Source organism: Malus sylvestris, chromosome 7 (genome assembly GCF_916048215.2).
Source record: "Malus sylvestris chromosome 7, drMalSylv7.2, whole genome shotgun sequence".
Classification (NCBI taxonomy): domain Eukaryota; kingdom Viridiplantae; phylum Streptophyta; class Magnoliopsida; order Rosales; family Rosaceae; genus Malus; species Malus sylvestris.
In genome coordinates, this window is record NC_062266.1 from 56,175 (window position 1) to 79,460 (window position 23,286).

General features: G+C 39.3%; 3 protein-coding genes across 6 annotated transcripts; all 3 read left to right on the forward strand.

Moving 5' to 3' along the window:
• The first annotated feature begins 642 nt into the window (after window positions 1-642).
• LOC126628863 (uncharacterized) lies at window positions 643-1,285 on the forward strand. The gene has a single exon (XM_050298730.1). The coding sequence runs from the start codon at window positions 704-706 to the stop codon at window positions 1,283-1,285; it is 582 nt and encodes a 193-aa protein (XP_050154687.1). The 5' UTR covers window positions 643-703.
• A 7,562-nt stretch (window positions 1,286-8,847) lies between these two features.
• LOC126630796 (hypothetical protein At1g04090-like) lies at window positions 8,848-11,110 on the forward strand. The gene is made up of 2 exons (XM_050301010.1): window positions 8,848-9,122; window positions 9,442-11,110. The coding sequence occupies exons 1-2, from the start codon at window positions 9,008-9,010 to the stop codon at window positions 11,025-11,027; spliced, it is 1,701 nt and encodes a 566-aa protein (XP_050156967.1). The 5' UTR covers window positions 8,848-9,007; the 3' UTR covers window positions 11,028-11,110.
• A 5,057-nt stretch (window positions 11,111-16,167) lies between these two features.
• Window positions 16,168-22,127, forward strand: LOC126629484 (cysteine protease ATG4-like). 4 transcript variants are annotated; one of them, XM_050299531.1, is made up of 10 exons: window positions 16,169-16,343; window positions 17,209-17,718; window positions 17,800-17,885; window positions 18,203-18,253; window positions 18,406-18,785; window positions 19,235-19,373; window positions 20,219-20,344; window positions 21,297-21,352; window positions 21,422-21,492; window positions 21,590-22,127. In XM_050299531.1, exons 2-10 carry the CDS (start codon window positions 17,259-17,261, stop codon window positions 21,808-21,810), a joined length of 1,590 nt encoding a protein of 529 aa, XP_050155488.1. In that variant the 5' UTR covers window positions 16,169-16,343; window positions 17,209-17,258; the 3' UTR covers window positions 21,811-22,127. The 4 variants fall into 4 exon arrangements, 3 of the variants coding, with proteins under 3 accessions (XP_050155488.1, XP_050155489.1, XP_050155490.1); XM_050299532.1 differs by having other exon boundaries at window positions 18,490-18,785; XM_050299533.1 differs by lacking the exon at window positions 20,219-20,344 and having other exon boundaries at window positions 16,171-16,343.
• Window positions 22,128-23,286: the final 1,159 nt, after the last annotated feature.

Genomic DNA, 23,286 nt, shown 5'->3' on the forward strand with positions numbered 1-23,286 from the left:
TTTTATTGAATATTTGACTATTGAGAGTCTATTTTTTATTACAAATACAAACATTTTCTTTGTGAAAAAAAAAGGGCGGGGGGCGGCCCATCTTTCTAATTCCAATAAGCCCAACTATTTTCTTTGCCAACCCAACTTCTCCATCCGCCATGGATTCCTACGAAGCTAGAAGAACTGAGTTCTCAAGGATTCAAAATTTGGACCCAGCCTGCTTCTGATACAAGACCATGAGGAGAAAGAAATGATAAGTCTTGCTTTTGGGCCTAAAACTTTTCTTCACTATGCGGCTGAAACCCATGGTGCTGCCTCCTCTCTCACTCAGTCACTCTGCAACTACAAGACAGAATCTAGGTGCGATGGCTACCGTTCCGGGACAACTGATTTGGGAGATCGTAATGAAGAACAACTCATTCCTGGCGAGGGAGTTCGGCTGCGGCAACACCGGCGTCCACTTCAGCAAGGACACCAGCAATCGCAGGCCTCCCTCCATTTCACAAGCCCAGAAGTCAATAGATCGATTGATATCGTTGGCGGCGCAAAGGCCCATTCTGCTTCCATCGTCTTCGATCCCAAAACGGCAGGACAATGTCATTCTATTCAACAACCAGAGCCTTGTCGCCCAGATCCTCCCCTGCTCATACTTTTCGAAAGCAAGTTAATCACTCTTCCAAGGTTTCGAGTTCGATTAACTGTTTAATCAATAATGGCTGGTTTTGTTAGAACCAGATCGAAGAGGGTCACTTACCCGCTCGACGATCGGGTGAAAGAGCGACTAGTCGGCGGATACAGCTCCGGACTCAGTGATGTCAGCAGCGGAAGCGAGCACTCCGGCGACTACAACTCCCCCTACCTTTCCGAGCTCGTCCATCGCTTCCTCCAAGACGACGAGTCGTCCACCGCTGGTTTTCCCGACAACGAGTCCGACTCGGACCGAGTCGACTCGGCCTCTGACGCGGACGTGATCGACTCCGTCCTTAGGTCCATGGCCGTTTCTGGAAATGCGGACTCGTACCTGATGCTGCTCCATTCTTATGTTTCCCAGGCGGAGGAGGCGTTCGCGTGTTTGAGATCCAATGGCGGCAGCAGCAGCAGGTCGGCTCTGCGGCGGAGCGTGATGTTGTTTCTAAGGGGATTGGGACACAATGCGGCAATCTGCAAGACGAAATGGACCTCCTCCGACAACGTCACCTCCGGGAGCTACGAGTTCATCGACGTCGTTCTTGTCCAATCGGGCTCTTCCATGTGGCAGAGCCGGTACTTCGTGGACCTCCATCGCCCCACCTGAATTCGCTCATCTCGTGCCTAAATCGGCATCGGACTCCATGACCTGATCCGACTTCCAACTCTTCCTCACCTCCTGGCGAGACCCGTGCTTTCCTTCTCGCCCAGAACCCAAATTTATACAAAAAAAATATATATTAAAAAATAATAATAATAAAAAAAATAACAAATAAAAAATAAATAAATAATATAAATAATAATAAATAAATAATATAAATGGATGGTGCATCTGGCACCATGTGCGAGCAAAAAGAAAAAAAAAGAAAAAAAATTGAGTGGTAGTGGTAGTGCTAGCAAAAAGAAAAAAAAATAATAAATAAAAAATGAGAAAGGAATAGTAGTGGTAGTGCCAGTCAAAAGAAAGAAAAAGACTATATATAATAAAAAAATAAAAAGAATGGTGGATGTGAACACCACCGAAAAGCAAAAGAAAAAGGTGGGTGTGTGTATATGGTTGGTATGTATTATATATATGTACGTGGCACCAAAAGCATTGTATATAAAAAATAAAAAATAAAAAACAAGAGAAAGGGTCATGGTGCGGTATGATTATGGTGGTCATCATCTAGTTAGTGGTGATGGTGTGAGCACCACAGAAAGCAAAAAAAAAAAAAAAAAGCATTGAGAGAAATAGAAGTCCATTTCATTTATTTTTCTGGAAATTTTACATAAATTTGCATTATACATACCTTTTAAAAAAAAATCAAATCAAATCAAATTTACAAGAGGGGATTTTCAAGGACGATCAGGTGGCGCCTCACCACTCGGCAGAGCCCCAAAAATGAGAGGCGCCGGAGGTTGACTGTTTGAAGCCACACCACTCGGCGGAACCCTAGGAAGAGAAGGCACCGAAGGTTGATCATTTGAGGCTTCATTACGCGGTACAGCCCCAGAAGACGAAGGTAAATGCTGTTGGAACAAACCCACAAACCTCTGATGACCAAGTAAAATCTGACCTTCAGATTCCTGCATCTGGCAAATCTTCCTCTTCATGTTTGTAGCATAGTTATGTGCAAGCTTGTGCAACTGTTTATTCTCATGCTTGAGCCCTCTAATATCTTGTTTGAGACTCATCACTTCAGCCGCCAATGATTCAACTTGACGGGTTCGAGCAAATAGGCATTGGGCCATATTAGACACAGAACCTGCACATTAAGAGCTACAGAATCCTTAACAGCCAACTCATCAGACCGCTTGGAAAGTAGTCTGTTATCTTTGGGAGTGACAAGGTTCCGAGCCACCACCGTAGCGGTCATATCATTCTTCATCATCGAATCCCCAACGGTAAGAGGACCAGTAGAGGATATGAAGGATGGGTGCCATATGTTATCTGGAGAAGACGGGGCTGCCTCTTCACCAAGGTTCAAATCAAAACGACGGTCGGAGGGTCCAGACATTTTCAAAGGTGTTGAAGAAATAAGAAGTCGGACAAAATCAAGATCTTATAATTGCACGAAGGGAGTTTTCTACAAGCAAAAAAAAAAAATTCAAGTGTGCTTTGAAACGAACTGCATGCCTCTATAAAAATCAACACTCGACGGGATTTCAGAGATTGAAGAAGCGAGCTCAGAATTCGAAGAGGCCAATTCAAAAAATCAAGGAGGCAAGCTCAAAAATCGGAGAAGCATCTTGCTTTTCCAGAAGCGTTAGCACCCGTCACGCGCAAACTCAGCTTTGCGGAAATCACGGGCAATTTGTTAAAGCGCCAATCCCAGATATCGAAGAGGCGCCAGTCTTTTTCAGCCTCGTCAGCACCCGTCACGCGCAAACTCAGCTTTGCGGAAATCACGGGCAATTTGTCGAAGCGTCGATCCCAGATATTGAAGAGGCGCCAGTCTTTTTCAGCCGCGTCAACACCTGTCATATGCACACTCAACTTTGCACAAATCACGGGCAATTTGACGAAGATTTTCGGTGAAGGAGAAAACACGTGAAGTTTACTGTTCAATCATCCAACGGTTGTCGACAAGAGTGAAAGAACAGTACCGGTTATTAATCCATATAAATGTCCACCTTCACCCTTCATAGCAAGGCAGACCTATAGAACCTTTCTTCATCTCCGAGAATGCCTTCCCAACGAAGCCTCTCGGGTCACTTAGTGTTCCTTATTCCTTGGGGTACCTCTGCAAGCCAATGACTCCAAAGCAAAAGTATCTCATATCACCAGGGTAGAAAGCAAGAGTATCTCATATCATGCGTTCTCCCTGTCCTTTCCTTTGTCCTTGTTCCTACCTACAAAGACAATGATAAAGAAAACAATATGCCGGAACTTCCACTCAAACTCGGGTAAGGAACCGACTGCTGGGAACCCTTCCCTGATTACCTACCTAGCACTACTCTTGAGTACTCGTCTCCCACTGCTGCTGTACTTCCAAAGAAGCTGCCACATCTGCCTGAAGAACAGATAAGGCAAGTGAAAATGATACCTTGCAGCACGTGGAGACAACATGCAGAAGAAATAAGCAGAGAAGAATGCAGCATGCACAGTCAACTCAACAGAAGGAGTCTGAGATGAGGAACTCGAGAAGATGCCACATCTACCTGAGGAACAGATAAAGGAAATGAAAATGATACCTTGAAGCATATGGAGACAAGTGCAACAAAGCACGTGCTGAGTTATCCGCTACTTCTTCAAAATCAAAAGTATCTCGTATCATCAGGGTTGCAATCATTCTGGACGGTGAATTCGATTTGACCCTCAAATTCTTGGGTCGGCTTACTAGGCGTTGTGAGTTGCACGTGTCGATTCACCACCCTTGAATCAAATCCTTAAAGATCAAGTTACCAACTGGAAGAAGAGCCCATCAATCTTGAAGATCATACCGTTGACCAAATTGCTCAGGTGTGAATTAGAAAGATTGAACAGAGCAACAAGTCGTCACCTTCACCTCGTGCATGCTTGTCATGTGTTCGAGTCAACCTTCAAGAATCAAGCCTCAACGGCCTTTGAAGAAGTTTCCAGCCAAATTCAAGATCAAGCCTTGACGGCCTTGAAGAAATCACAAGTCCAATTCAAGATCAAGTGTCTACCACTCTTGAATCAAAACCTAGTTCAAGAATAAGCTGTGGAAAATCAACAATTGGAGGAATCTAGAAAATCCTCCAACCCAGTTCAAGATCAAAGCTGTAGAAAGTCAACAAAGCGCAAAAAACAAATACGTGCTGATTCATTCACTACCCAAGCCAAAGATCATCTACCACATGAAGCTCCTTGTGGTCCAATTTCAACCTTCAAGATCAAGCCTCGACGGCCCTTGAAGAAATTCCAAACAAATTCAAGATCAAGCCTTGACGGCCCTTGAAGAAATCTCCAGCCCAATTCAAGATCAAGCCTCGATGGCCCTTAGATCGACATCTACATTAAGGGACTTCAAAACGCATCTCCTACACGCGACAAGCACATGTATGCAATGCGTCTTGAAGTGGGGGCATTTGTAGACATCGAAATTTCGGTAAATAAATGTTGACCGATAAATCAAAATTTCAACGCTCATGTATTACATAAATTTACACATAGCGTGTGTCTAAACAAAAAATCAAAATAAGTTGGAAAAGTCATCAAACAGGACACGTGTCAACACCTGGCAGAAACGACTTATTTCATCTGGAATATTATATTCAAAATTAGGCCTTGGAAATTTCTATAAATAGAAGGCTAATTCATTCATTAGAGGAGGAACCAAAATCATTAGGCAAAATTCTTGAAGCTTTGAAGCTCTGAAACTCCGAAGCTCTCAAGCATCCAGGTTCCCGAAGAATCAAGAAAGCGTTCTTCGTTCTTCGTTCATCGTTCTTCCAAAATCAAGCCCCGACGGCCCTTAAAGAAAGTGTTCTTCGTTCTTCGTTCATCGTTCTTCCAAGATCAAGCCCCAACGGCCCTTTGGATCAACAATCATCCACCAATTCAAGATCAAAGCCCCGACGGCCCTTGAAGAAAGTGTTCTTCGTTCCTCGTTCATCGTTCTTCCAAGATCAAGCCCCGACGGCCCTTGGATCAACCATCCACCAATTCAAGATCAAGCCCCAAAGGCCCTTGAAGAACTTCCACCAATTCAAGATCAAGCCCCGACGGTCCTTGAAGAAAGCACCATTGTTCATCATCCGTTCATCCAAGATCAAGCCCCAACGGCCCTTTGGATCAACAACGTCGACAAATCCACACATCCAACCGTTCTTCAAGATCAAGCCCAAAAGCCCTTGAAGATCCGTTCATCACTATTCTTCAAGATCAAGCCCAAAAAGCCCTTGAAGATCCGTTCATCACCATTATTCAAGATCAAGCCTCAACGGCCCTTGAAGAAACACTCATCCTCAAGATCAAGTCCCAACGGCTCCTTGAAGATCCGCTCAAATCCACCTTCAAAGATCAAGCCCACGACCCTTTGAAGAAACTTTCAACAGTTCATCCAAGATCAAGCCTCGACGACCCTTGGATCAACAAAACATCCACAAATCAATACCTTACGGAGATCGAATCAGAGGATCAAAATAGAGAGAGATGGTAACCCAAAATCATCAAATACAAATATTTGTTTGTGCACGTTGTTCTTGTCTCTTTCGTTTCAGAAAATTTCGTGTTTACAATAACTTTTTTATTTTTTATTTAAATGAAATTTTTTTTGGTAACTAGTTTTGGGTTTTTTATAAAAGAAAATGAAAGCTGAAAATTGAAATCCAAATTTTGCACACTCTAAAAGAGTATTTTTCATTTTTTTAACTAAAATTAGTTACCAAAAAAATTTTCAATTTAAAAAAAATGAAAAAAAAAAACGTAAAAGGATATGGTTATTGTCATAGCCCGTCCCGAATTATTTTTTTATCGATGGCGTGAAATGACTAAATTGCCCTTGGACGTTAGTTGGTGTTGTGGGTGATATGTTTGGGTTGTGGTCCAAATTCATGTTAAGTCCTAATTGTTTGGACCCAACTAGAACTAAATTTTTCCTAGTTTGTGGTTGGTTGTTTTGTTGCCAACTAGGACCACACACACTCACACACATCCATACCCTTACCCGTTGACCTTTCTATGTCCTCCCTCTCTCAGTTTTCATCCATTATCCGTACAATTGTACGGTCAACTCATGAACCAATCAATTCAGGCACACATCGAGGTTTTGGAAGCCATTTTCGTGTTCCTTATGAGCTTAGGAACCCATCTATACCTGTCATTGGACGTGAAGCCTTCGTTTTCCCAAGAAACCAAGAACCCCGATTTTGAGCACTATTCATGTGATCATAATTGTGGACTTTTCAAGGAGTTTTGAGGTCCTAAGAAGCTTTAGAACATCTTCACGAAGCTTGGGGAAGAAAGTTGGAGTGCTTTGGACATCGGGAAGCTTAGTTTGACGAGTTTCAAAATTTAGCCAGATTATCAAGGTTTCTCAGCCAGATCCCGTGGATTTCAAGGCTTGAAAGTGGTAAGAATGTGTTCTACTCATTCTAAGCTTCATTTTGAGACAAATTTCATGGATTTTGGTGCAAAAGTGAGTAAGAAATGGAGGTTTGAATATTTTCCAGAAACCGGCGATCGCAACGGCACCGGCGAACCAAGGAAGACAAAGGAGAATATTCCGTCAAGTCTGACGGAATATTCTAACGGCATCAGGTAACGCCGTTAACTTTTATTAAGGTTTTAACGGAATATTCCTAACGGCCGTTAGGCTCAGTTAGGGTTTGGCCACTTGTGGGGGAGCGTCTGGCCATGCCCTTACCAGTGCATGGCGGCGCGTGGGTGGTCCAAAAATTATTTTAAAAATATGAGGATGTTCATGAGGTTGAGTAGATCACGTTGGTATATTCAAACATCCCATTTGAGCATTGTATGTGAAGTTATTAGCTAATTTTGGTTGTGTGCTTTAATTAACGTTTATTTAGTTATTTCGCATATAGGTGAGACCTATCCAGAGAACAAGCGCCATCAATCAAGGCTCGGGGGCTACGACCCTTCGACATACCAGTGAGTGGGCTTTTGGTTTTCTGTATATACCTATATACTTGAGATTTTTCCCAAAAAATGAATTTGAATGATTATACATTTTGAAATGCCATGCAAAGTATCTACCTATTTTATTTATGCATTAGTAGTTGCATATATTTATGATTGGTGCTGCGGACACACAGGTAAGTGCTAGGTAAGTTCATAAATTATAGATATGAGATTGCTTTAGTTATGCGAGATATGATGTGATGCATTGAGAGCTCATAAACCTGCACCTCAGTGTTAGTGCTCCCGCCCAGAATTAGGACACAGTCCTTCACGTGATGTTCACCTTCCGCACCATATGCTCACCTTGGATCCAAGTTAGGTGCACAGACTTGTCGTATAGACCATTATAGGTGGTTCCGACTCGTAGGTGACCCGCGATCATTCGTACAGTCTTCACGTGATCGTAACACTAGAGCATATTTATTTTACACCTAGTCTTGTCATTCAGACCAGTTTAGGTGGTTCCGACTCGTGTGCAGGATTTGATATGATTGAGATTGGTTATGAGTTATAGACTTAACCGGGCAGGTCACGTTAGGTGGATCCGGCTGATATGATATCGGGCATTGATATATTTTAACTGGATTACTTATAGCATTTCTTCGAGATACTTTGGCATGGTATATTTCTATGAATTTTCCTCCTGAGCATGATTTCTGATATAGCATATATTATTTTTCTGGGAAATTATACAGGTTTTACGGCGAGGGTTTAGTGCTTTTAATAAATGAAATGAATTTGAAAAGCTTTTTTTTTGCCCACTCACACTTTCTGTTTTGCTCCCCTCCAAGTTTTAGGTAGAACTGCTTTGGTGACTCACGGGGATTTCGACGGTGGTTCTGACAGAACATCATAAATGTAGGATCACTTTAGGGTGTTGTATAATTAGTACTTGTCCAGTCGGACTGCACTTAGGCTATTTATACTCTAATTGTGTATTTCACACTTAATCTCACACTAGCACCTTATTTTAGCTAGTACTTTTAGTAGTATGATTTTTTATTCATTCGCATTTCCTTATATCTCTATTGCTTATGCACTGTGCACATGGCTACGTCACCCTCACGTGACAACCAGCATGCCTCAATCTAGGTTGAGGTGTGTCAGTTATCAAACGACCTCTTTGTATGTCCAAATAGTGATGAATTTTAGGCCTATATTTCACACGACACGTTCTGGGTTTGATTCCTGATTATGATGAATCACACGATGGTGGTCGGGTAGAGGTTAAAATCTCTCTGTGAGTCTTCTCAGCCCCTGAAATGATGGATTGACAAACCGAAGCCACCAATTAGTCCCCTTTTAAGAAAAAAGAATAATAATAAATTCTTCCATCCAAAATTACAATGAGTTGATCTTATCTTTTGAGTATCATCATTATTTGTGGTAGGGTTGGCATGACCATTTGTAATGCCAACGGAGATGAGAAGTTGCATAGTACACGACAATATTTTTCCCCTAAGGAAGCAACTTTGGGTGTACAAGACAAGTTGAACGATGTTTAGAAGCATTTATGTGGCCACATTGGCTTGCTTGCACGTTACATCCAAGGGAAGGGCCGGCCCTTTTATCCCCACTCTTCTTTGCATCATTTTTTCATCCCCCTTCAATTGAAACAGAATATGCTTCTCGTTCCGTCTGCTGAACTTATTGTGCTTCAAACTTCCATCCCATGAAGATTATCTATATCATTAATTTGGTTATAGAGATTTAATCTTAATTTCTTTTAAGACCTCAACAATGGGAAATTGCCTTTCCCTCTCACCTTCAGCAACGAGTGTTTTCAAGAAAACCAAAGCTTTGCCTATCGAAACCACGTTCAAGCTTCCCTCTCCATTACCTAGCTGGCCTCCTGGTACGTACTTGTTCATCTCTCTAGCTATTTAGGCAGTTCTGATATGTGTTGCAATGATGATTTGCAATCGGTACTCTCTTCAAATGCATTTGCAGTATAAACTTAGTATCCAGTTAAAGCTTGAACCATATATATTATATCTCTACACGCACGCACACACACATGCCTACGTATTATATATACCCCAAGACTTTGTTGTTGTTGTTGTTTGTTGTTGTAATTTCTGAGTTTTATATAATATACTTTCCAGTGGTAATGCCAATTAATCTATATTTACTGGTGTACATGAACATGATATATATGGATCATATTTTATTAGGTAATGGGTTCGCAAGTGGAATGATCGATCTGGGAGGATTACTAGTGTGTCAAATATCGTCTTTCAACAAAGTTTGGGCTACTCATGAGGGGGGACCAGGCAACCTTGGGGCAAGCTTCTTCGAACCTTCACCCCTACCCCAAGGATTCTACATGCTTGGCTGCTACAGCCAACCCAACAACAAACCCCTTTGCGGATGGGCCCTTGCTGCTAAACAGACAAAAGACAACGACGATGACCCTTCTTCGCCCTTGCTGCGGCAACCAGTTGATTTCACTCTCGTTTGGAGCAGTGAGTTCTTGAACATCAAGAAAGATGGCAATGGCTTTGTCTGGTTACCCACCGCCTCAGATGGTTATAAAGCCATAGGCCTTGTTGTCACTAGCTCTCCGGAGAAGCCATCCCTCGATAAAATCAGGTGCGTTCGTTCCAGCCTCACTGACGAGTGCGAGGCCGACTCGTGGATCTGGGGACCAGGTACCGCCAGCGATGCCAATGGATTCAATGTCTTTAGCCTCAGACCCAGCAACAGGGGGACCCAAGCCATGGGTGTCTCCGCTGGCACTTTTATAGCTGCTCTACAAAATGGTGGGTTGTCAACTGTGGCTTGTTTGAAAAACGCCGCCATATCTAATCCCCAAGTATCTATGCCTAACCTAACTCAAATTGAGGCATTACTTGAAGCTTACTCTCCATTTATATACTTCCATCCTGAAGAAGTATACCTCCCTTCTTCGGTGGGTTGGTTTTTCACCAATGGGGCCCTTCTGTACAAGAAGGACGATGATTTAAACCCCATTGCGATCGAAGCAACTGGCTCCAATCTTCCCCAAGGTGGCTCAAATGACGGCTCGTATTGGTTGGACCTACCCGTCGACAAAAGCGCCAATGAAAGAGTGAAAAAAGGAGATCTACCCAGCTCTCAGGTTTATGCACATATAAAGCCCATGCTGGGCTCAACATTTACTGACATCGCTATATGGGTGTTCTACCCTTTCAATGGCCCCGCCAGGGCCAAAGTTGAGTTTCTGAATATCTCCCTGGGGAAAATTGGTGAACATGTTGGCGACTGGGAGCACGTGACCCTACGAATCAGCAATTTTACTGGGGAACTCTGGAAGGTCTACTTCTCGCAGCACAGCGGGGGCATATGGGTGGACGCTTCCGAGCTTGAGTTTCAGAATGGTGGTGGGAACAAAGCCGTGACCTATGCATCTTTGCACGGCCATGCTTTTTATGCCAAGCCAGGACTTGTATTGCAAGGCACTGGAGGAATAGGAATAAGAAATGATGCTGCCAAGAGTAAGATGGTATTGGACACGGGACGAAGCCAGCCTATAATCATTGCAGCTGACTATTTGGGCTCCGCTATTTCCGAGCCACCATGGCTCAACTACTGTCGGGAATGGGGTCCAAAACTTAGTTATGACATTACCGACGAACTAAAAAAGGTGGAGAAACTTTTGCCTGGAAAGCTCAAATCTGCATTTGAGAAATTCGTAGAGAATCTACCAAATGAAGTGTTAGGGGAAGAAGGGCCTACTGGTCCCAAGATGAAGAACAACTGGACTGGCGATGAAAAATGAGACTTTAGTTAATTATATTTGTTTATGTATAATTTAAGGGGATTCTTTCTACATGATCAAATGAATTCGTTTGTTGCCTTTCACCAATTAGTCTACTACTAGTTGCAGGAGGAAGGGAAAAAAAATCTTGATTAAAACTTTGTGTAGTTGTTGTAGGAGGAAGGGAGAAATCTTAATTAAAACTTGGTGTAGTGGAGAAGGGAGACGTTTTTAGTGTGAAAATTTTTTTATTTTTTCACATATAAAAACTATATAACAGTGCATGGCTTTTATAGCTAATACAATACATCATAATTTATTTAGCTAATTAAGAACAACTTTGTAACTGAAACATGTAGAGAAATAACTGACTCTAGTAATCTCAATCATCACAACTCTAGGATTTCTATCTTTTATTAATCCATATTCGTGACTCTTAACTCAATAGCTGAAATTTGGTTTAGTTCTCCAACACTAGCAAGGCCTCTTTGTCCATTACGAGTATGTTTGCTTGCCTTCACTAACCTTCACTGGACTAGACGAGACTAGACTACTCATCAGTACAGTCTTGTGTTTGTTACACAGTGGACTATGTTTAATGGGATTGAAGGGGACTCGCGTTCACTAACTCTTTCACTAAAGCGTCATAGCGAGACCCCCAAATACCATGGGACTGCAAAGACCCTCACTGCATTCTTCTTCGCAGTGCGTCCTTCCCTGCTTTCTTCTTCGCGTCGCGTCCTACACTCACCAAACTTCGGCAAGATCACACCACCAGTCCAAACCACCACCAATCTCTCTCTCTCCCTCTCCTTGTTTTTTTTTTTTACTTTACTTTACTTGTTTTGTTCTTTGAAGTCTCAAAACATTTGACGGATTATGTGAATTCGTTGCGTTTGGTTTGTGAAGAGAGGCTGGATTTATGAGTTTTCTGGGATGTCAATTGGTTTTGATCAAATTGAACAATTTCTTATTTCTCTCGAATTTGGGTTAAGCATTTGATATTGGAAATTCTGCAATTTCCAAGGTGCAGAGGAGTACCAACAATTTGTGAAGAAGATGCCCTTTTTTCCATATTGATATTTTTAATAGAAAAGAAAAGAAAATACAATAATAATAATAATAATAATTATTATTATTATTATTGTTAGTTCAACTTCTTAGTCTGACATTGCACCAAAAGCTTCATTAAGTTAGTCCAACATAGTTTAGTCTAAGGCAGTCCAACTTAGTCCCTAAAACTAGTCCAATCCGAAATAGTCTGGTGCAACAAACGCACTTTACAAGTAAAGGGGAAGTATGTAACCTAGTACGACACAAACCATAATATTGAACCTATAAATTGAGACATACAGAACTAATTATGTAACCTAAAAACCAAACCAAATTGTAGAGATATCCATATATGTTCTAGTATGAGCGGTAAACTAGACTTGTTGATGCATAAAATCGGATGGACTTTTGGAACAACGTAAAGTGTTAAGTTGTGACTTCACAAGGTTGCTCTGTTCACCTAGTAAGGATAATATGTAAAGAGATAGAGATATGGAAGCAAACACAAAATGTACGTGGTTCACCCTAAGTTGGGCTACTTACACGAGGTAGAGAAATTCTCATTAATAGTGAAGAGCGTACACAATGCATAGGTTCAAGCATTATCATCATTAGCGAGTTCTAATGACAAGTTTAAATACAATAATGACATTAGAGATTAATTGTAGGAGAACGGTTTTTTTATTTTTTTTATTTTTTATTTTTTTATAGTTGAAGAGAGTCACTCACTTCCATTTGCGATCGATGTGAGACTTTAAGAGCTTTATTCTAATGTTGACACGTATCCTGTTGTGATTGGTCTCTTGATTGGAGAGGAACTTTTGTACTTCAGCAGGGGTGCCTCAGCATGAATCCTTCAATGGGTCCTTGAAGATACGAAGTTAACCGGTGCTCGGTAGTTTTTGAATTGATGAAGTATGATACAAACGAGACCAAAATCGAACTGTGCTCACCCCTATGAAGAAATACCTTTGCTCTAATCTATAGACTTGCAATGGCTTTTGAATAAAGCTAAGAAACATGGTCTTATTGGGATGTTGGGCGGCATCAACTACAAGCATTAGGAGTGGAAGAATTATTCTACTACATAGACCAGGGCTTTTGGTGGTTATAAAAAGACTCCCACTATTGTTCTAGACGTTGTAGCCTCGTTCGGAACTCCTACGGTCGCACAATGACATCACCGTCCTCGAGCATCTTCAATGGTGGCTTTATATATACTCTGCGAGGCTACTATATATATATATATATACACACACAAATATACATGCCCTTTATGCAAAGGGATCCCCATTAAAATCGAATTTCAACGATCCGAACCGTCTATTTTGTAAGTCATAATTATCAAGATCAAATTTCCTTGTTTCTTTATATAACAAAGTATTTGTTCATTTCTTTAAACCCAATTAGATGTGTTAAATATTTCCGATTTGGCTAATATTTTGCAAGTATGATCTATGAGGTACAACTTGAAAATTAGACGGTTCGGATCATTAAAGTTTGATGTGGTGTGGACCCCACAACTAATCTTCATTTTTATAAAAAAAAAAATAGGGACCCCTTCCCTTAAAGGCTTCCTATACATATATATGAAGTCTTAGTGAAAAATTTCATCCCCAATACTGGAAAATGGGGCTATATCCACCACTTGGGTGGGCATCGTCTTTCCTTGGGTAGCAAAAATTTAGGTTACATCCAGCCCTAAAAAACAGTGGGTACGAGAAAAGTAATAGCCCATGTCAAATTGGTTCATTCTCCCACCACTTGCAAATACACTTATACTCTCATTTTATTTTTATTTTTTCATATTTTTTGTTTGTATGTTTAATGGTTAAACATAAAATGATATAAGGTGTTCTACTAAAAGGGCTTACTTTTATCAATTTCAAAATAAAAACACACTACATATTGAAATGACATTGGTAGCTTAGAGAGCTAAACTGAAAACATAAACAAACAACATAACTAAATTGCAAGGGTATTACAATTTAGTAATTTGAAAGCATAAACAAGCAAATGGACCTAAATTGTAAAGTCATTACAATTTAATTACTTAAATGCTACAAACACAAGACTTAGCCTCTTTGTGCATGTTCATACTACATGTGTTATAAAATTATTATGAAGGACAAAATGGGCATTTGCATCATCCACTACACTTCGATTACATAAATATTGATGAAGTATTACAAGATCTCGGTATGCGTCACTTGTGTTGGGTTTTTGAGCATATTATTGGGATTAATTCAATTCAAATAATACATGCAATATGTTATCCCAATTATATACTTGGTTCATTGTAATTGATAAAGCAACAAACAAAGAAAGAAAGAGATTAACTTACTTGAATCTCTAGCCACGTGCATGCCGCGTGATTGGATCACTCACAATTCAATCTTTCCTTTCATGCTTGCATTCTTCCTCTTCATGGTTGATCACACGAAGCTCCGCAAGTGTTGAGCCTCTAAAAGTATCCACACTGATACACTAGCAACCAATGATGGAGTGGTCGATTTAAATGTGCTAGCAAATCTCTCACTTCGATCAATATAAAATGGATAGCATTAATGTGTTTTGGCTTAGGATTTTCCTCTCTTTTATCTGAGAGACATAACTGAACAACTTTTGCATTGTGTGTATTGAGAAAAACACAAAGAGTATATAGATACTCTTTGCCACACCTTTTTACACAATTTACCTGAATAAATGACGACAAGAAAATAAAACCAAAAATAAACTAAGAACATACAAAGAAAAAACGACGTTATACACCATATTGAATCATCAAATAAAAAAATAAAAGAAAAACTAATGAAAAAGGCTTCAAAACTTTAAATTTTAACCAAAAATTATATAATAATTTTATTTAATGATAAGGACAAAAAAAAAAGAATTAAAAAAAAAAATCAGCCAATGCACGCCATTACACCTTTGCAATCACCCTCTTGCTCTTTGGATATTGGGAAGCTAAGGCCATCTCTATCTGATCCAACCAGAGGGCCATGAGGCTGAAAATAGCTCAAAATGATACGAAAATCATCTCCAACTGAGGGCTAGACCAAATGGCTTGTGGGCCCCACTGGGCCAAAAAAGGATGAAAGGGCCAACCCGCTAGCCCAACCCAGCCAGCTCAGGGTGGTCCAACAATTTGAATCCAACGGCTACTTGCTGACATCAGCTAGCCGTAATATTTGATTTTTTTTTTTTACAATTTAAAATTTTTTTTAAGAATTCAATTTTTTTCCTATATCTACATAAGCCATTAAACAACATTAAATAACATTAAGTAACATTAAACAACATTAAACATATTAAACAACATTAAATAACATTAAACATATTAAACAACATTAAATAACATTAAACTTAAACAACATTAAAACTTAAATGCCTACTACATACTTCTTTTGAGATTCCTTATTGACAAGAAATATGCAAAGTCACTCAGATATCAACACGTGACACTCAAAATTCGAGACGTAAAATTATTGAGATTCCTTATCGACAAGAAATTTGCGAAGTCACTCAGATATCGACATGTGACACTCAAAATCCAAGACGTAAAATTATTGAGATTCCTTATCGACAAGAAATCTGCAAAGTCACTCAGATATCGACACGTGGTACTCGAAATCCGTTATTGAGATTCCTTATCGACAAGAAATCTGCAAAGTCACTCAGACATTACATGTGACACTCGAAATCTGAGACATAAAATGATTGAGAATCCTTATCAACAAGAAAATTATTGAAAAAAATTAAAAGAAAGATTGTTGGGAGAGAATATAATGTGAAGAATTGAAATAGAATGATATAAAAACAAATTAGAAAATTTTTTTTTTCCAAAAAAAAAAAAAAAAAAAAAAAAAAGAAGTGGGCAAACAGGACCCGATAGAACCCGAACTTGATGACTAGCCCAACCCAGTTTGAAAAAAGAGTGGATCAGGATTTAGATTGACTTTCCGACCCCGCAAGTTGCAACCCAGTTTGAAAAAAAGAGTGGATCAGGGATTTAGATTGACTAGCCCAACCCAGTTTGAAAAAAGAGTGGATCAAGGGCCGCAACCCGCACCCTTGAACTAACCCTTGACCTTTATAGCAACTTCTGTTCCTCCCTGAGTTGTCAAACAAATCGCTGGTGGAAGATTTTAGCTCTTCTTTTCAATCGTCATCTCCGGAGGAACTGGTACTACAGAAAGAGAGAGAGATGGTTGGAACTTGGAGCCCAGGCGATGAAGAGGATACCTCGCATCAAGTTTCCTCAGAGATACCCCAAATCTTCTGGTCCGTCTCTCTTTTCCTTTTCTCAAACCATTGTTTCGATGTTCATCTGTAATAAATTTAATTATTTATGCATGTTCGTATTTTTTTGAATTTAAGCTGTATTTATGCTCCAATTTAATGGATTTCTCTTGAATGTCCCAAATTTCTGTGCTTTTCTTGTGAATTTAGAAATCTATCCTTCTCTGTATTTAAATTGAAGCATAGATTAGATTTGTGATGTCATAAAAAACGCCTAATTTTGTAAACTACAGTGTGATTTCAATTGGATGGTTTGTTAAGATTGGCTGGCTCGATTCTTCGATTGAATTTTCCGCTTGTTTGAGCTTGAGTTCATGAAACAGTTCAGATTGGCTGCAGCGGGCTGGCTGGCTGGCTGGAGATGGCCAGCCCGCTGGCCTGATTTGGTGGTTTTGGCCCGGTGGGGCCCACAAGCCCTTTGGCCTAGCCCTCAGTTGGAGACGGTTTTCGTGTAATTTCAAGCTAATGTATTCATGCAAGTATGTATGTTTTTAATCTTACGTATTGATTTGGGGTTGAGAAATTGGTTGACTGGTCGGCAATCCCATCCTTTGTTGTTTCCTTAATCTCGATTGATCAATTGCTGGTTTGCACGATTAATTGCAAATTAATTATACTTGTTTGCTTCCTCTGTGTCTTTTTCTTGGGCTATATGGATGGATTCTTTGACATTCTCGCCTACAATTGAATACTTCAATTTGAGGATTGAAAAATTCCGCCTTAGTTCTTGAATAATATTATTGCACATAACTTGCCGTAAACATGCTTCTTTATTTATTCATTTTGGTTTTCTTTGGAACTTGCTGCTTCTTTTACCGCTGGACTGAGATGGATGCTTAAAACTCAGGTTGCTTGTGTGAGCAAGTTTAGCATTATATGATGCTTCATGACTAGCTGATGAAGGATTTTTGTGAGACGGCTGTTGCGTCGAAATATTCTTCTAAAAGTTCAACAGATTCAACAGATAGAGGTTCATCATCTGCTTGTTCAGATTCAGGATCTAGGGACAGTAAGCACAATAAGGCATCCCTGTGGTCAAACTTCTTTGAGTCCGCTTTCTCAATCTTCGAAACACATAGTGAGTCATCAATTACTGACAAGAAGGAAAGTCACTCTAGAAACAATGGATGGACAGCAGCTGTGAGGAAAGCTGTGAGTAGTGGGTCTATGAGGAGAATTCAAGAGCATGTACTTGGATCCAGCAGGATTGGAATTTCTTCTGCTAGTGACATATGGCTTCTTGGTGTGTGCTATAAGGTCTCACAAGATGATTCCTCCGGAGATGCACCTATTAATAATGGCTTAGGAGCATTTGAACAGGATTTCTCATCAAGAATTTTGATGACATATCGTAAAGGTTTGGCTTGCAAACACCATTTTTAACTTTAGCACTTATGAGTTTGTGGATAAAAATCAACATGTACATATTTATTTCTAGGATTTGAGGCTATTGGAAATTCAAAGTACACTAGTGATGTAAATTGGGGTTGCATGCTTCGGAGTAGTCAGATGCTTGTAGCCCAGGTATGGTACAGTCTTTTATCCATTTTGGGTTCTTGCATTCTTATGTGGTTAATAACTGGTACATGTGTGAATGTTATTGTTAAGGTTTCTTGATCATGGCTTCGGTCTTTGCAATTAGATAACTTTTTGGTGTCTTCATAGATGCTTTACTTTTAGGGGGATTGTGCTTGTTGATTTTCTGTGTGCCTTTATTTTTTATTTTGTGGACATCTTGTCTACTTTTTTTGTAATTTTGTTGTCATATGCAATAATATTTTGTTTCTTCCTCTTCTTAAAAAAAAAAAAAAGTAGTGAATGACTAGCGTATATTTTTGCAGGCATTGCTTTTCCATAGATTGGGAAGATCTTGGACAAGGCCCTTGCACAAGGTAAGTTGGGTGAGGTAGGATTGTTTTTTCTGTGATATAGTTTTGCCTTAAAATGTTTGCAGTTCACATCTTAGCCCTTTACATATATTTTCTTAAATCACATTCAGGAATCTGATTAGTCATACATGTTTTTTTATATCTCTGTTATGCAGCCTTTAGATGAAGCATATATTGGGATCTTGTATCATTTCGGTGATTCCGAAACATCAACTTTCTCCATCCACAATCTTCTTCAGGCTGGAAGGGCTTATGACCTCGCTGCCGGATCATGGGTTGGCCCATATGCCATGTGCCGCACTTGGGAGACTCTAGTACGATGTAGGAGAGAAGCAACTGACCTTGATGATCAGCCACTTCCAATGGCTGTTTATATTGTTTCTGGGGACGAAGATGGGGAGCGAGGTGGAGCCCCGGTAGTCTGCATTGAAGATGCTTCTAGACACTGTTTGGAGTTCTCAAGAGGCCAAGTTGATTGGACGCCTATTCTTTTATTGGTTCCTTTGGTTCTTGGACTTGAAAAAGTCAACCCCAGGTGCTTCTTTTATTTATAGTACACGGATGATTATGATTGGTATATGCTGAGTTGCTGACGCGGGGAATATTTGGTCATTTTATTTGTTGTCTAGCTGTTTGAGTTAGTGTTATTTAGCTTTTGTTGTTTCCTTTTTCTTACATTGTTAGATTAAGAATTTAGGAAGTCCTTTCCCAAAACTGTAAGCTTATAAGTCTCATCGAACCATACAGTTAACTTGGAGCCTTTAGACCATTGATGTTACTTAAATGGGATCATTAATTGATTATCAGGTGCTGCCTTAGGATAGTGTAGAGTTGCATTACAAAGTAAGAGGTTTATGATGGATTTTATTTTTCTTTCTTTTTTCTAAGGGTTGTACCATTTTGGTGGTGGACCTTTGGTTCACTAATTTTTGTTTTGTGATTATAAGCTCTTTAATAAAATATTGTTTCTGATATTATAATCAGGTACATTCCATCGTTGCGGGCGACATTCACCTTTCCCCAAAGTCTTGGCATCATGGGTGGAAAACCTGGTGCGTCAACTTACATTATTGGTGTGCAGGATGAAAAAGCACTTTACCTTGATCCCCATGAAGTTCAGCCGGTATGGAATTTATTTTTAAATACTTCTCGTTCAGATATCTTTGTATGTTTTCAACCAAAATAAAAGCCAATAATCTGAAAATCTGCATTGTTCAACAAGCAAATTGTGTTTCAAATGGCAAAGAAGTTGTATGGCTTATGTGAAACAAATACTCTTTGATGAATTTTGAATATATCTCATACTAAGGACATATAGGTTAAGATAGACTAGTGGCTAGTCATAATTTGGGTGACATCCAGGCTAGTGGCTAGTCATGATTTAGGTGACATCCAGTTGTCTCCCATTCCAAATTCGCTCATGGTTGTCCTTTTCTTTGATTGTGGATTTTCTAGAACTAACTGTGGAGAGTAATACTGCTAAACTCTATGGCAATTGCATCAGCTGGGAAAATCCGTATTATTGATTTAATTTGTGTAGGTGACGAGAGCTCCTCATGAGGTGTGGACTGTATGAATCCTTTTTTGTATTCCACTCAATCAAGGAATATCGCCTCACTCAAGCTTTGAAACTCTGCATGCATTCTGTCCACATCTTAGAAAATTGAAAATAGTATAAAAATCAGCATGAATCAAGTTAATTTCGATTCTTCATTATGTTCCCAAAATAAAAATTTATAAAATTAGGATGTTTTAGTGACTGATCAGACTTCTCCAATTTGGGGTTTTGCCCAAATTCAATGTAAGACTTGAGTCTCTATCATGTATATAGGTTGTTTTAGTGACTGAAGAGAATAGGGTGGGGTTCAAATTTGAATGCGAGTCTCGGCATGAAACAAGTTAATTTCAATGTCAATATTATATTCCTAAAGCAGACTCGTATAGTTTAGGATTTTGTTCAAATTCTAGTGCAGGTCTTTAAGTTCCAGGTGTGAAAGCTTTTGGGAGACTGTCAGATTTTGGGCTACTACAGGCATCAGTAATGGCTGTCTACATGATGTGTTCTTTCTTGGGGACTTTTCTGGTTGGAAAGCTGTAATAGTCTAATTTCTGAGTTGCTCTTGTAGCTGTTATTTATCTTACTGGATTTATAAGCCATTTCATGCCTCATATTATCGGTCTCTTAATTCAGATGCCATATCTGTCTTCTATGAGTTTTTATCTTCTAGTATTATTGGATTTTCCCTTCAAGTTATTCCTAGTAAGAAGCAACTCTACTATCCAAATTGTTCCCTTGTTTTTCTCTTGTTGTATGGTGAAGTTTCTGTCCAATAAACTCAGTCTATCTAGCGTTTGTTCCACCGGTATAGTGTCTAGCAAACAAGCTTTTGCTTGATTTGCCTCCTAACACCATGCCTATCTAGAATTCTCTTTTTACCCGTGAAAGCCCCTGTATTCCAGGTCTCCAAAAATATTCTACTTTCCTGGACTAGTCTCTTTACCTGCAAGATGTCTGTTAAATTCTATGTCTACTCAACACAATTGGTGCCACTGTGGTGCTTCCGGGAACACCTTAGATGATCACTCCCTCTCTTTCACTACACTTGGATGTGATGCAGCGCATCACTAGTAGGAAATGTTCCACTCATCTCATAGATCCAGTTCGTCTATAATCCAGTGTATGAATTCAAATTTACCCTTTTGACATAAATGAGTTGAATAATAAACTGTAAAGTGATGGAAATATAATAGGTAAAATGTACTTATCAGTTTCAAGTTCCCCCACTTTTCTTGCCCACTACCATGTGCAATGACTTCATCTAACACATTTTTGGCCCCACATTTATCTGGGATTTGGACTGGCTGTGGTATATGGTACCACAAGAAGCTTATGGAGTGATAATTATTAATTACATTGGAATGTTCTTGTTACAGGGGTTCTTATTTGTTCTTATTTGGGTTGGATACTTGTGATAATGTTTTGAATTATTACATTAGCTGTCCTATTGTTCATGGCATACTGGTTTTTTGTCGTTGGTTGTGCCAGGTAATCAATATAAGAAGGGATGATTTGGAGGCTGATACTTTGTCTTACCACTGCAAGTAAGATTCTTTAAGACTAATTGTCTTCATTGAATTGGGTGTTTAATACTAACTACTGGTAATTTGCAGTGTTATACGGCACATTCCCCTTGATTTGATTGATCCATCCTTGGCGATTGGATTTTATTGTCGTGACAGAGGTTTGCTGATCACTCTGCTGAATTCGTATTTTTGCACACCTTGGTTTATGTACTTGTAGTTAAGTTGATTTACTTAGTATTGTTTCATGGCTGGCAGATGATTTTAATGATTTTTGTTTTCGAGCCTCCAAGCTGGCAGATGAATCAAATGGTGCTCCACTGTTTACTGTGACTCAGACACATAGTGTTCCCAGGCCGGTTAACCACAGTGATGCGTTGGGTGATAGTGGTGCAGTTGAAAACGATGATTCATTTTCTGTTCTGCCCATGAGCGATGCGGATGGAAGTGCACAAGAAGATGAATGGCAACTCCTATGATGACTATTTACTGGGTATGAAATGAATATGGGTGTTCGACAACGTTGTACATTGTGGGTGATTTTGGGCTGTCGTGGTTGTATCCGAGCACCTCTGGTTGGTTGGCGTTTGGATTGCGTGCTTTATTCCTGGAGTTGGGGTGATTTGGACATTTGCGAAGAAAAAAAATTATGATTCTTATTACTTTAAATTATTATCAATCCCATCTTGGAAATTTTGAAAGATGGCCAAAGTTTTTAGCCTTTTTATTTAGAGTAAATTGTAGCAATGATTTCTTAACTTTAACTCAATTAGAGTAATGATCTTTCAACTAAAAATCTATTACCATTGGTCTCTTAACTTATCAAAAAGTGTAGTTATGATCTCTTAACTAAAAATTCATTGTCATTGGTCTCTCAACTTTAGTCTAACTGGAGAAATGGTCTGTCAACTTTAACTCAATTATAGTCTCTCAATTCTAACTTAAGTGTAGTAATGGTTTTTCTAACATAATTTATTTTGATAAAATTCTGAGGAAGTTGACAAAAATGATTATAGCTATACGTTTTGATGAGTTGATGGATACTAATTATATCAATGGTCATTCCAACATAATTTATTTTGACAAAATGCTAACAAAGTAGATGAAAAGGACTATAGTTACACATTTTGATGAGTTGAGAAGTCAATGGTCATGGATTTTTAGTTGAGAAATTATTACTTTAATTTAATTATAATTGAGAAAATATTGCTATAATTTATTCTTTTATTTATGATAAGAGAAATGCTATCTACATTTCCCACTCACCTTTTTCTATTCACTTTTTTCATTCAAATTTTGACATGTGACTATTGCTACTACGGAAAGGGATTCTCATCGGATTCTTTTCCTATGAATTCTAGAAATACTGTAACCGCGATCGTTTATAGTACATCGTGCTGTTAGAAATTATTTTAAAATTTAAATTTTAAAATAAATAGTACCTAATGAAAATTAACCGCACGATATATCACGATGACAGAATCTTTACTATCACTAGGACTAGGATCCGGCGAGAGGATCCTTTCCCTGCTACTACTACATCAAACTATCGGGAAAAGCTTGGTCAACCATCGTTGAATCTAATCCAACGCTGCAGAAAAATAAGTCATTTTATCTTCATTTTTTTCTCTCTTTCCTCAAACCTTTGCTATGTCGGAAATCGATGAAAGACAACCAACGAAGAATGACGAATGAAGGAGACCAACAAGCGATGGTGATTGACGGAGAAGACGAACGTCGCGTCCAAGATTTCTTTGTGTACTGCTATCCAAATCTAGCGATGGTTAACAACGGAGCTTGTTGAATGTGGCGGCGGTGGTCATCAACAGCTCGAATCTAGCGATGGCACTGAGAGACAGACGTGGAGAGAGATGCGTTGAGGAAAGAGAGTTTGGAAAGAGAGTAACTGTTTTAAATAAATAAAATATTAAAACAAAAACTCTTTTATTTCTCCA

What these genes read in the sequence shown, in the direction of transcription:
- LOC126630796 (XM_050301010.1), top strand. Translation starts at nt 9,008, where the DNA reads ATGGGAAATTGCCTTTCCCTCTCACCTTCAGCAACGAGTGTTTTCAAG. An exon ending in ATTACCTAGCTGGCCTCCTG is followed by an intron (nt 9,123 to 9,441) that starts GTACGTACTTGT and finishes ATATTTTATTAG; the next exon opens with GTAATGGGTTCGCAAGTGGA.
- LOC126628863 (XM_050298730.1), top strand. Translation starts at nt 704, where the DNA reads ATGGCTGGTTTTGTTAGAACCAGATCGAAGAGGGTCACTTACCCGCTC.
- LOC126629484 (XM_050299531.1), top strand. Translation starts at nt 17,259, where the DNA reads ATGAAGGATTTTTGTGAGACGGCTGTTGCGTCGAAATATTCTTCTAAA. An exon ending in TTTGATGACATATCGTAAAG is followed by an intron (nt 17,719 to 17,799) that starts GTTTGGCTTGCA and finishes ATTTATTTCTAG; the next exon opens with GATTTGAGGCTATTGGAAAT. An exon ending in ACTTTTCTGGTTGGAAAGCT is followed by an intron (nt 20,345 to 21,296) that starts GTAATAGTCTAA and finishes TGGTTGTGCCAG; the next exon opens with GTAATCAATATAAGAAGGGA.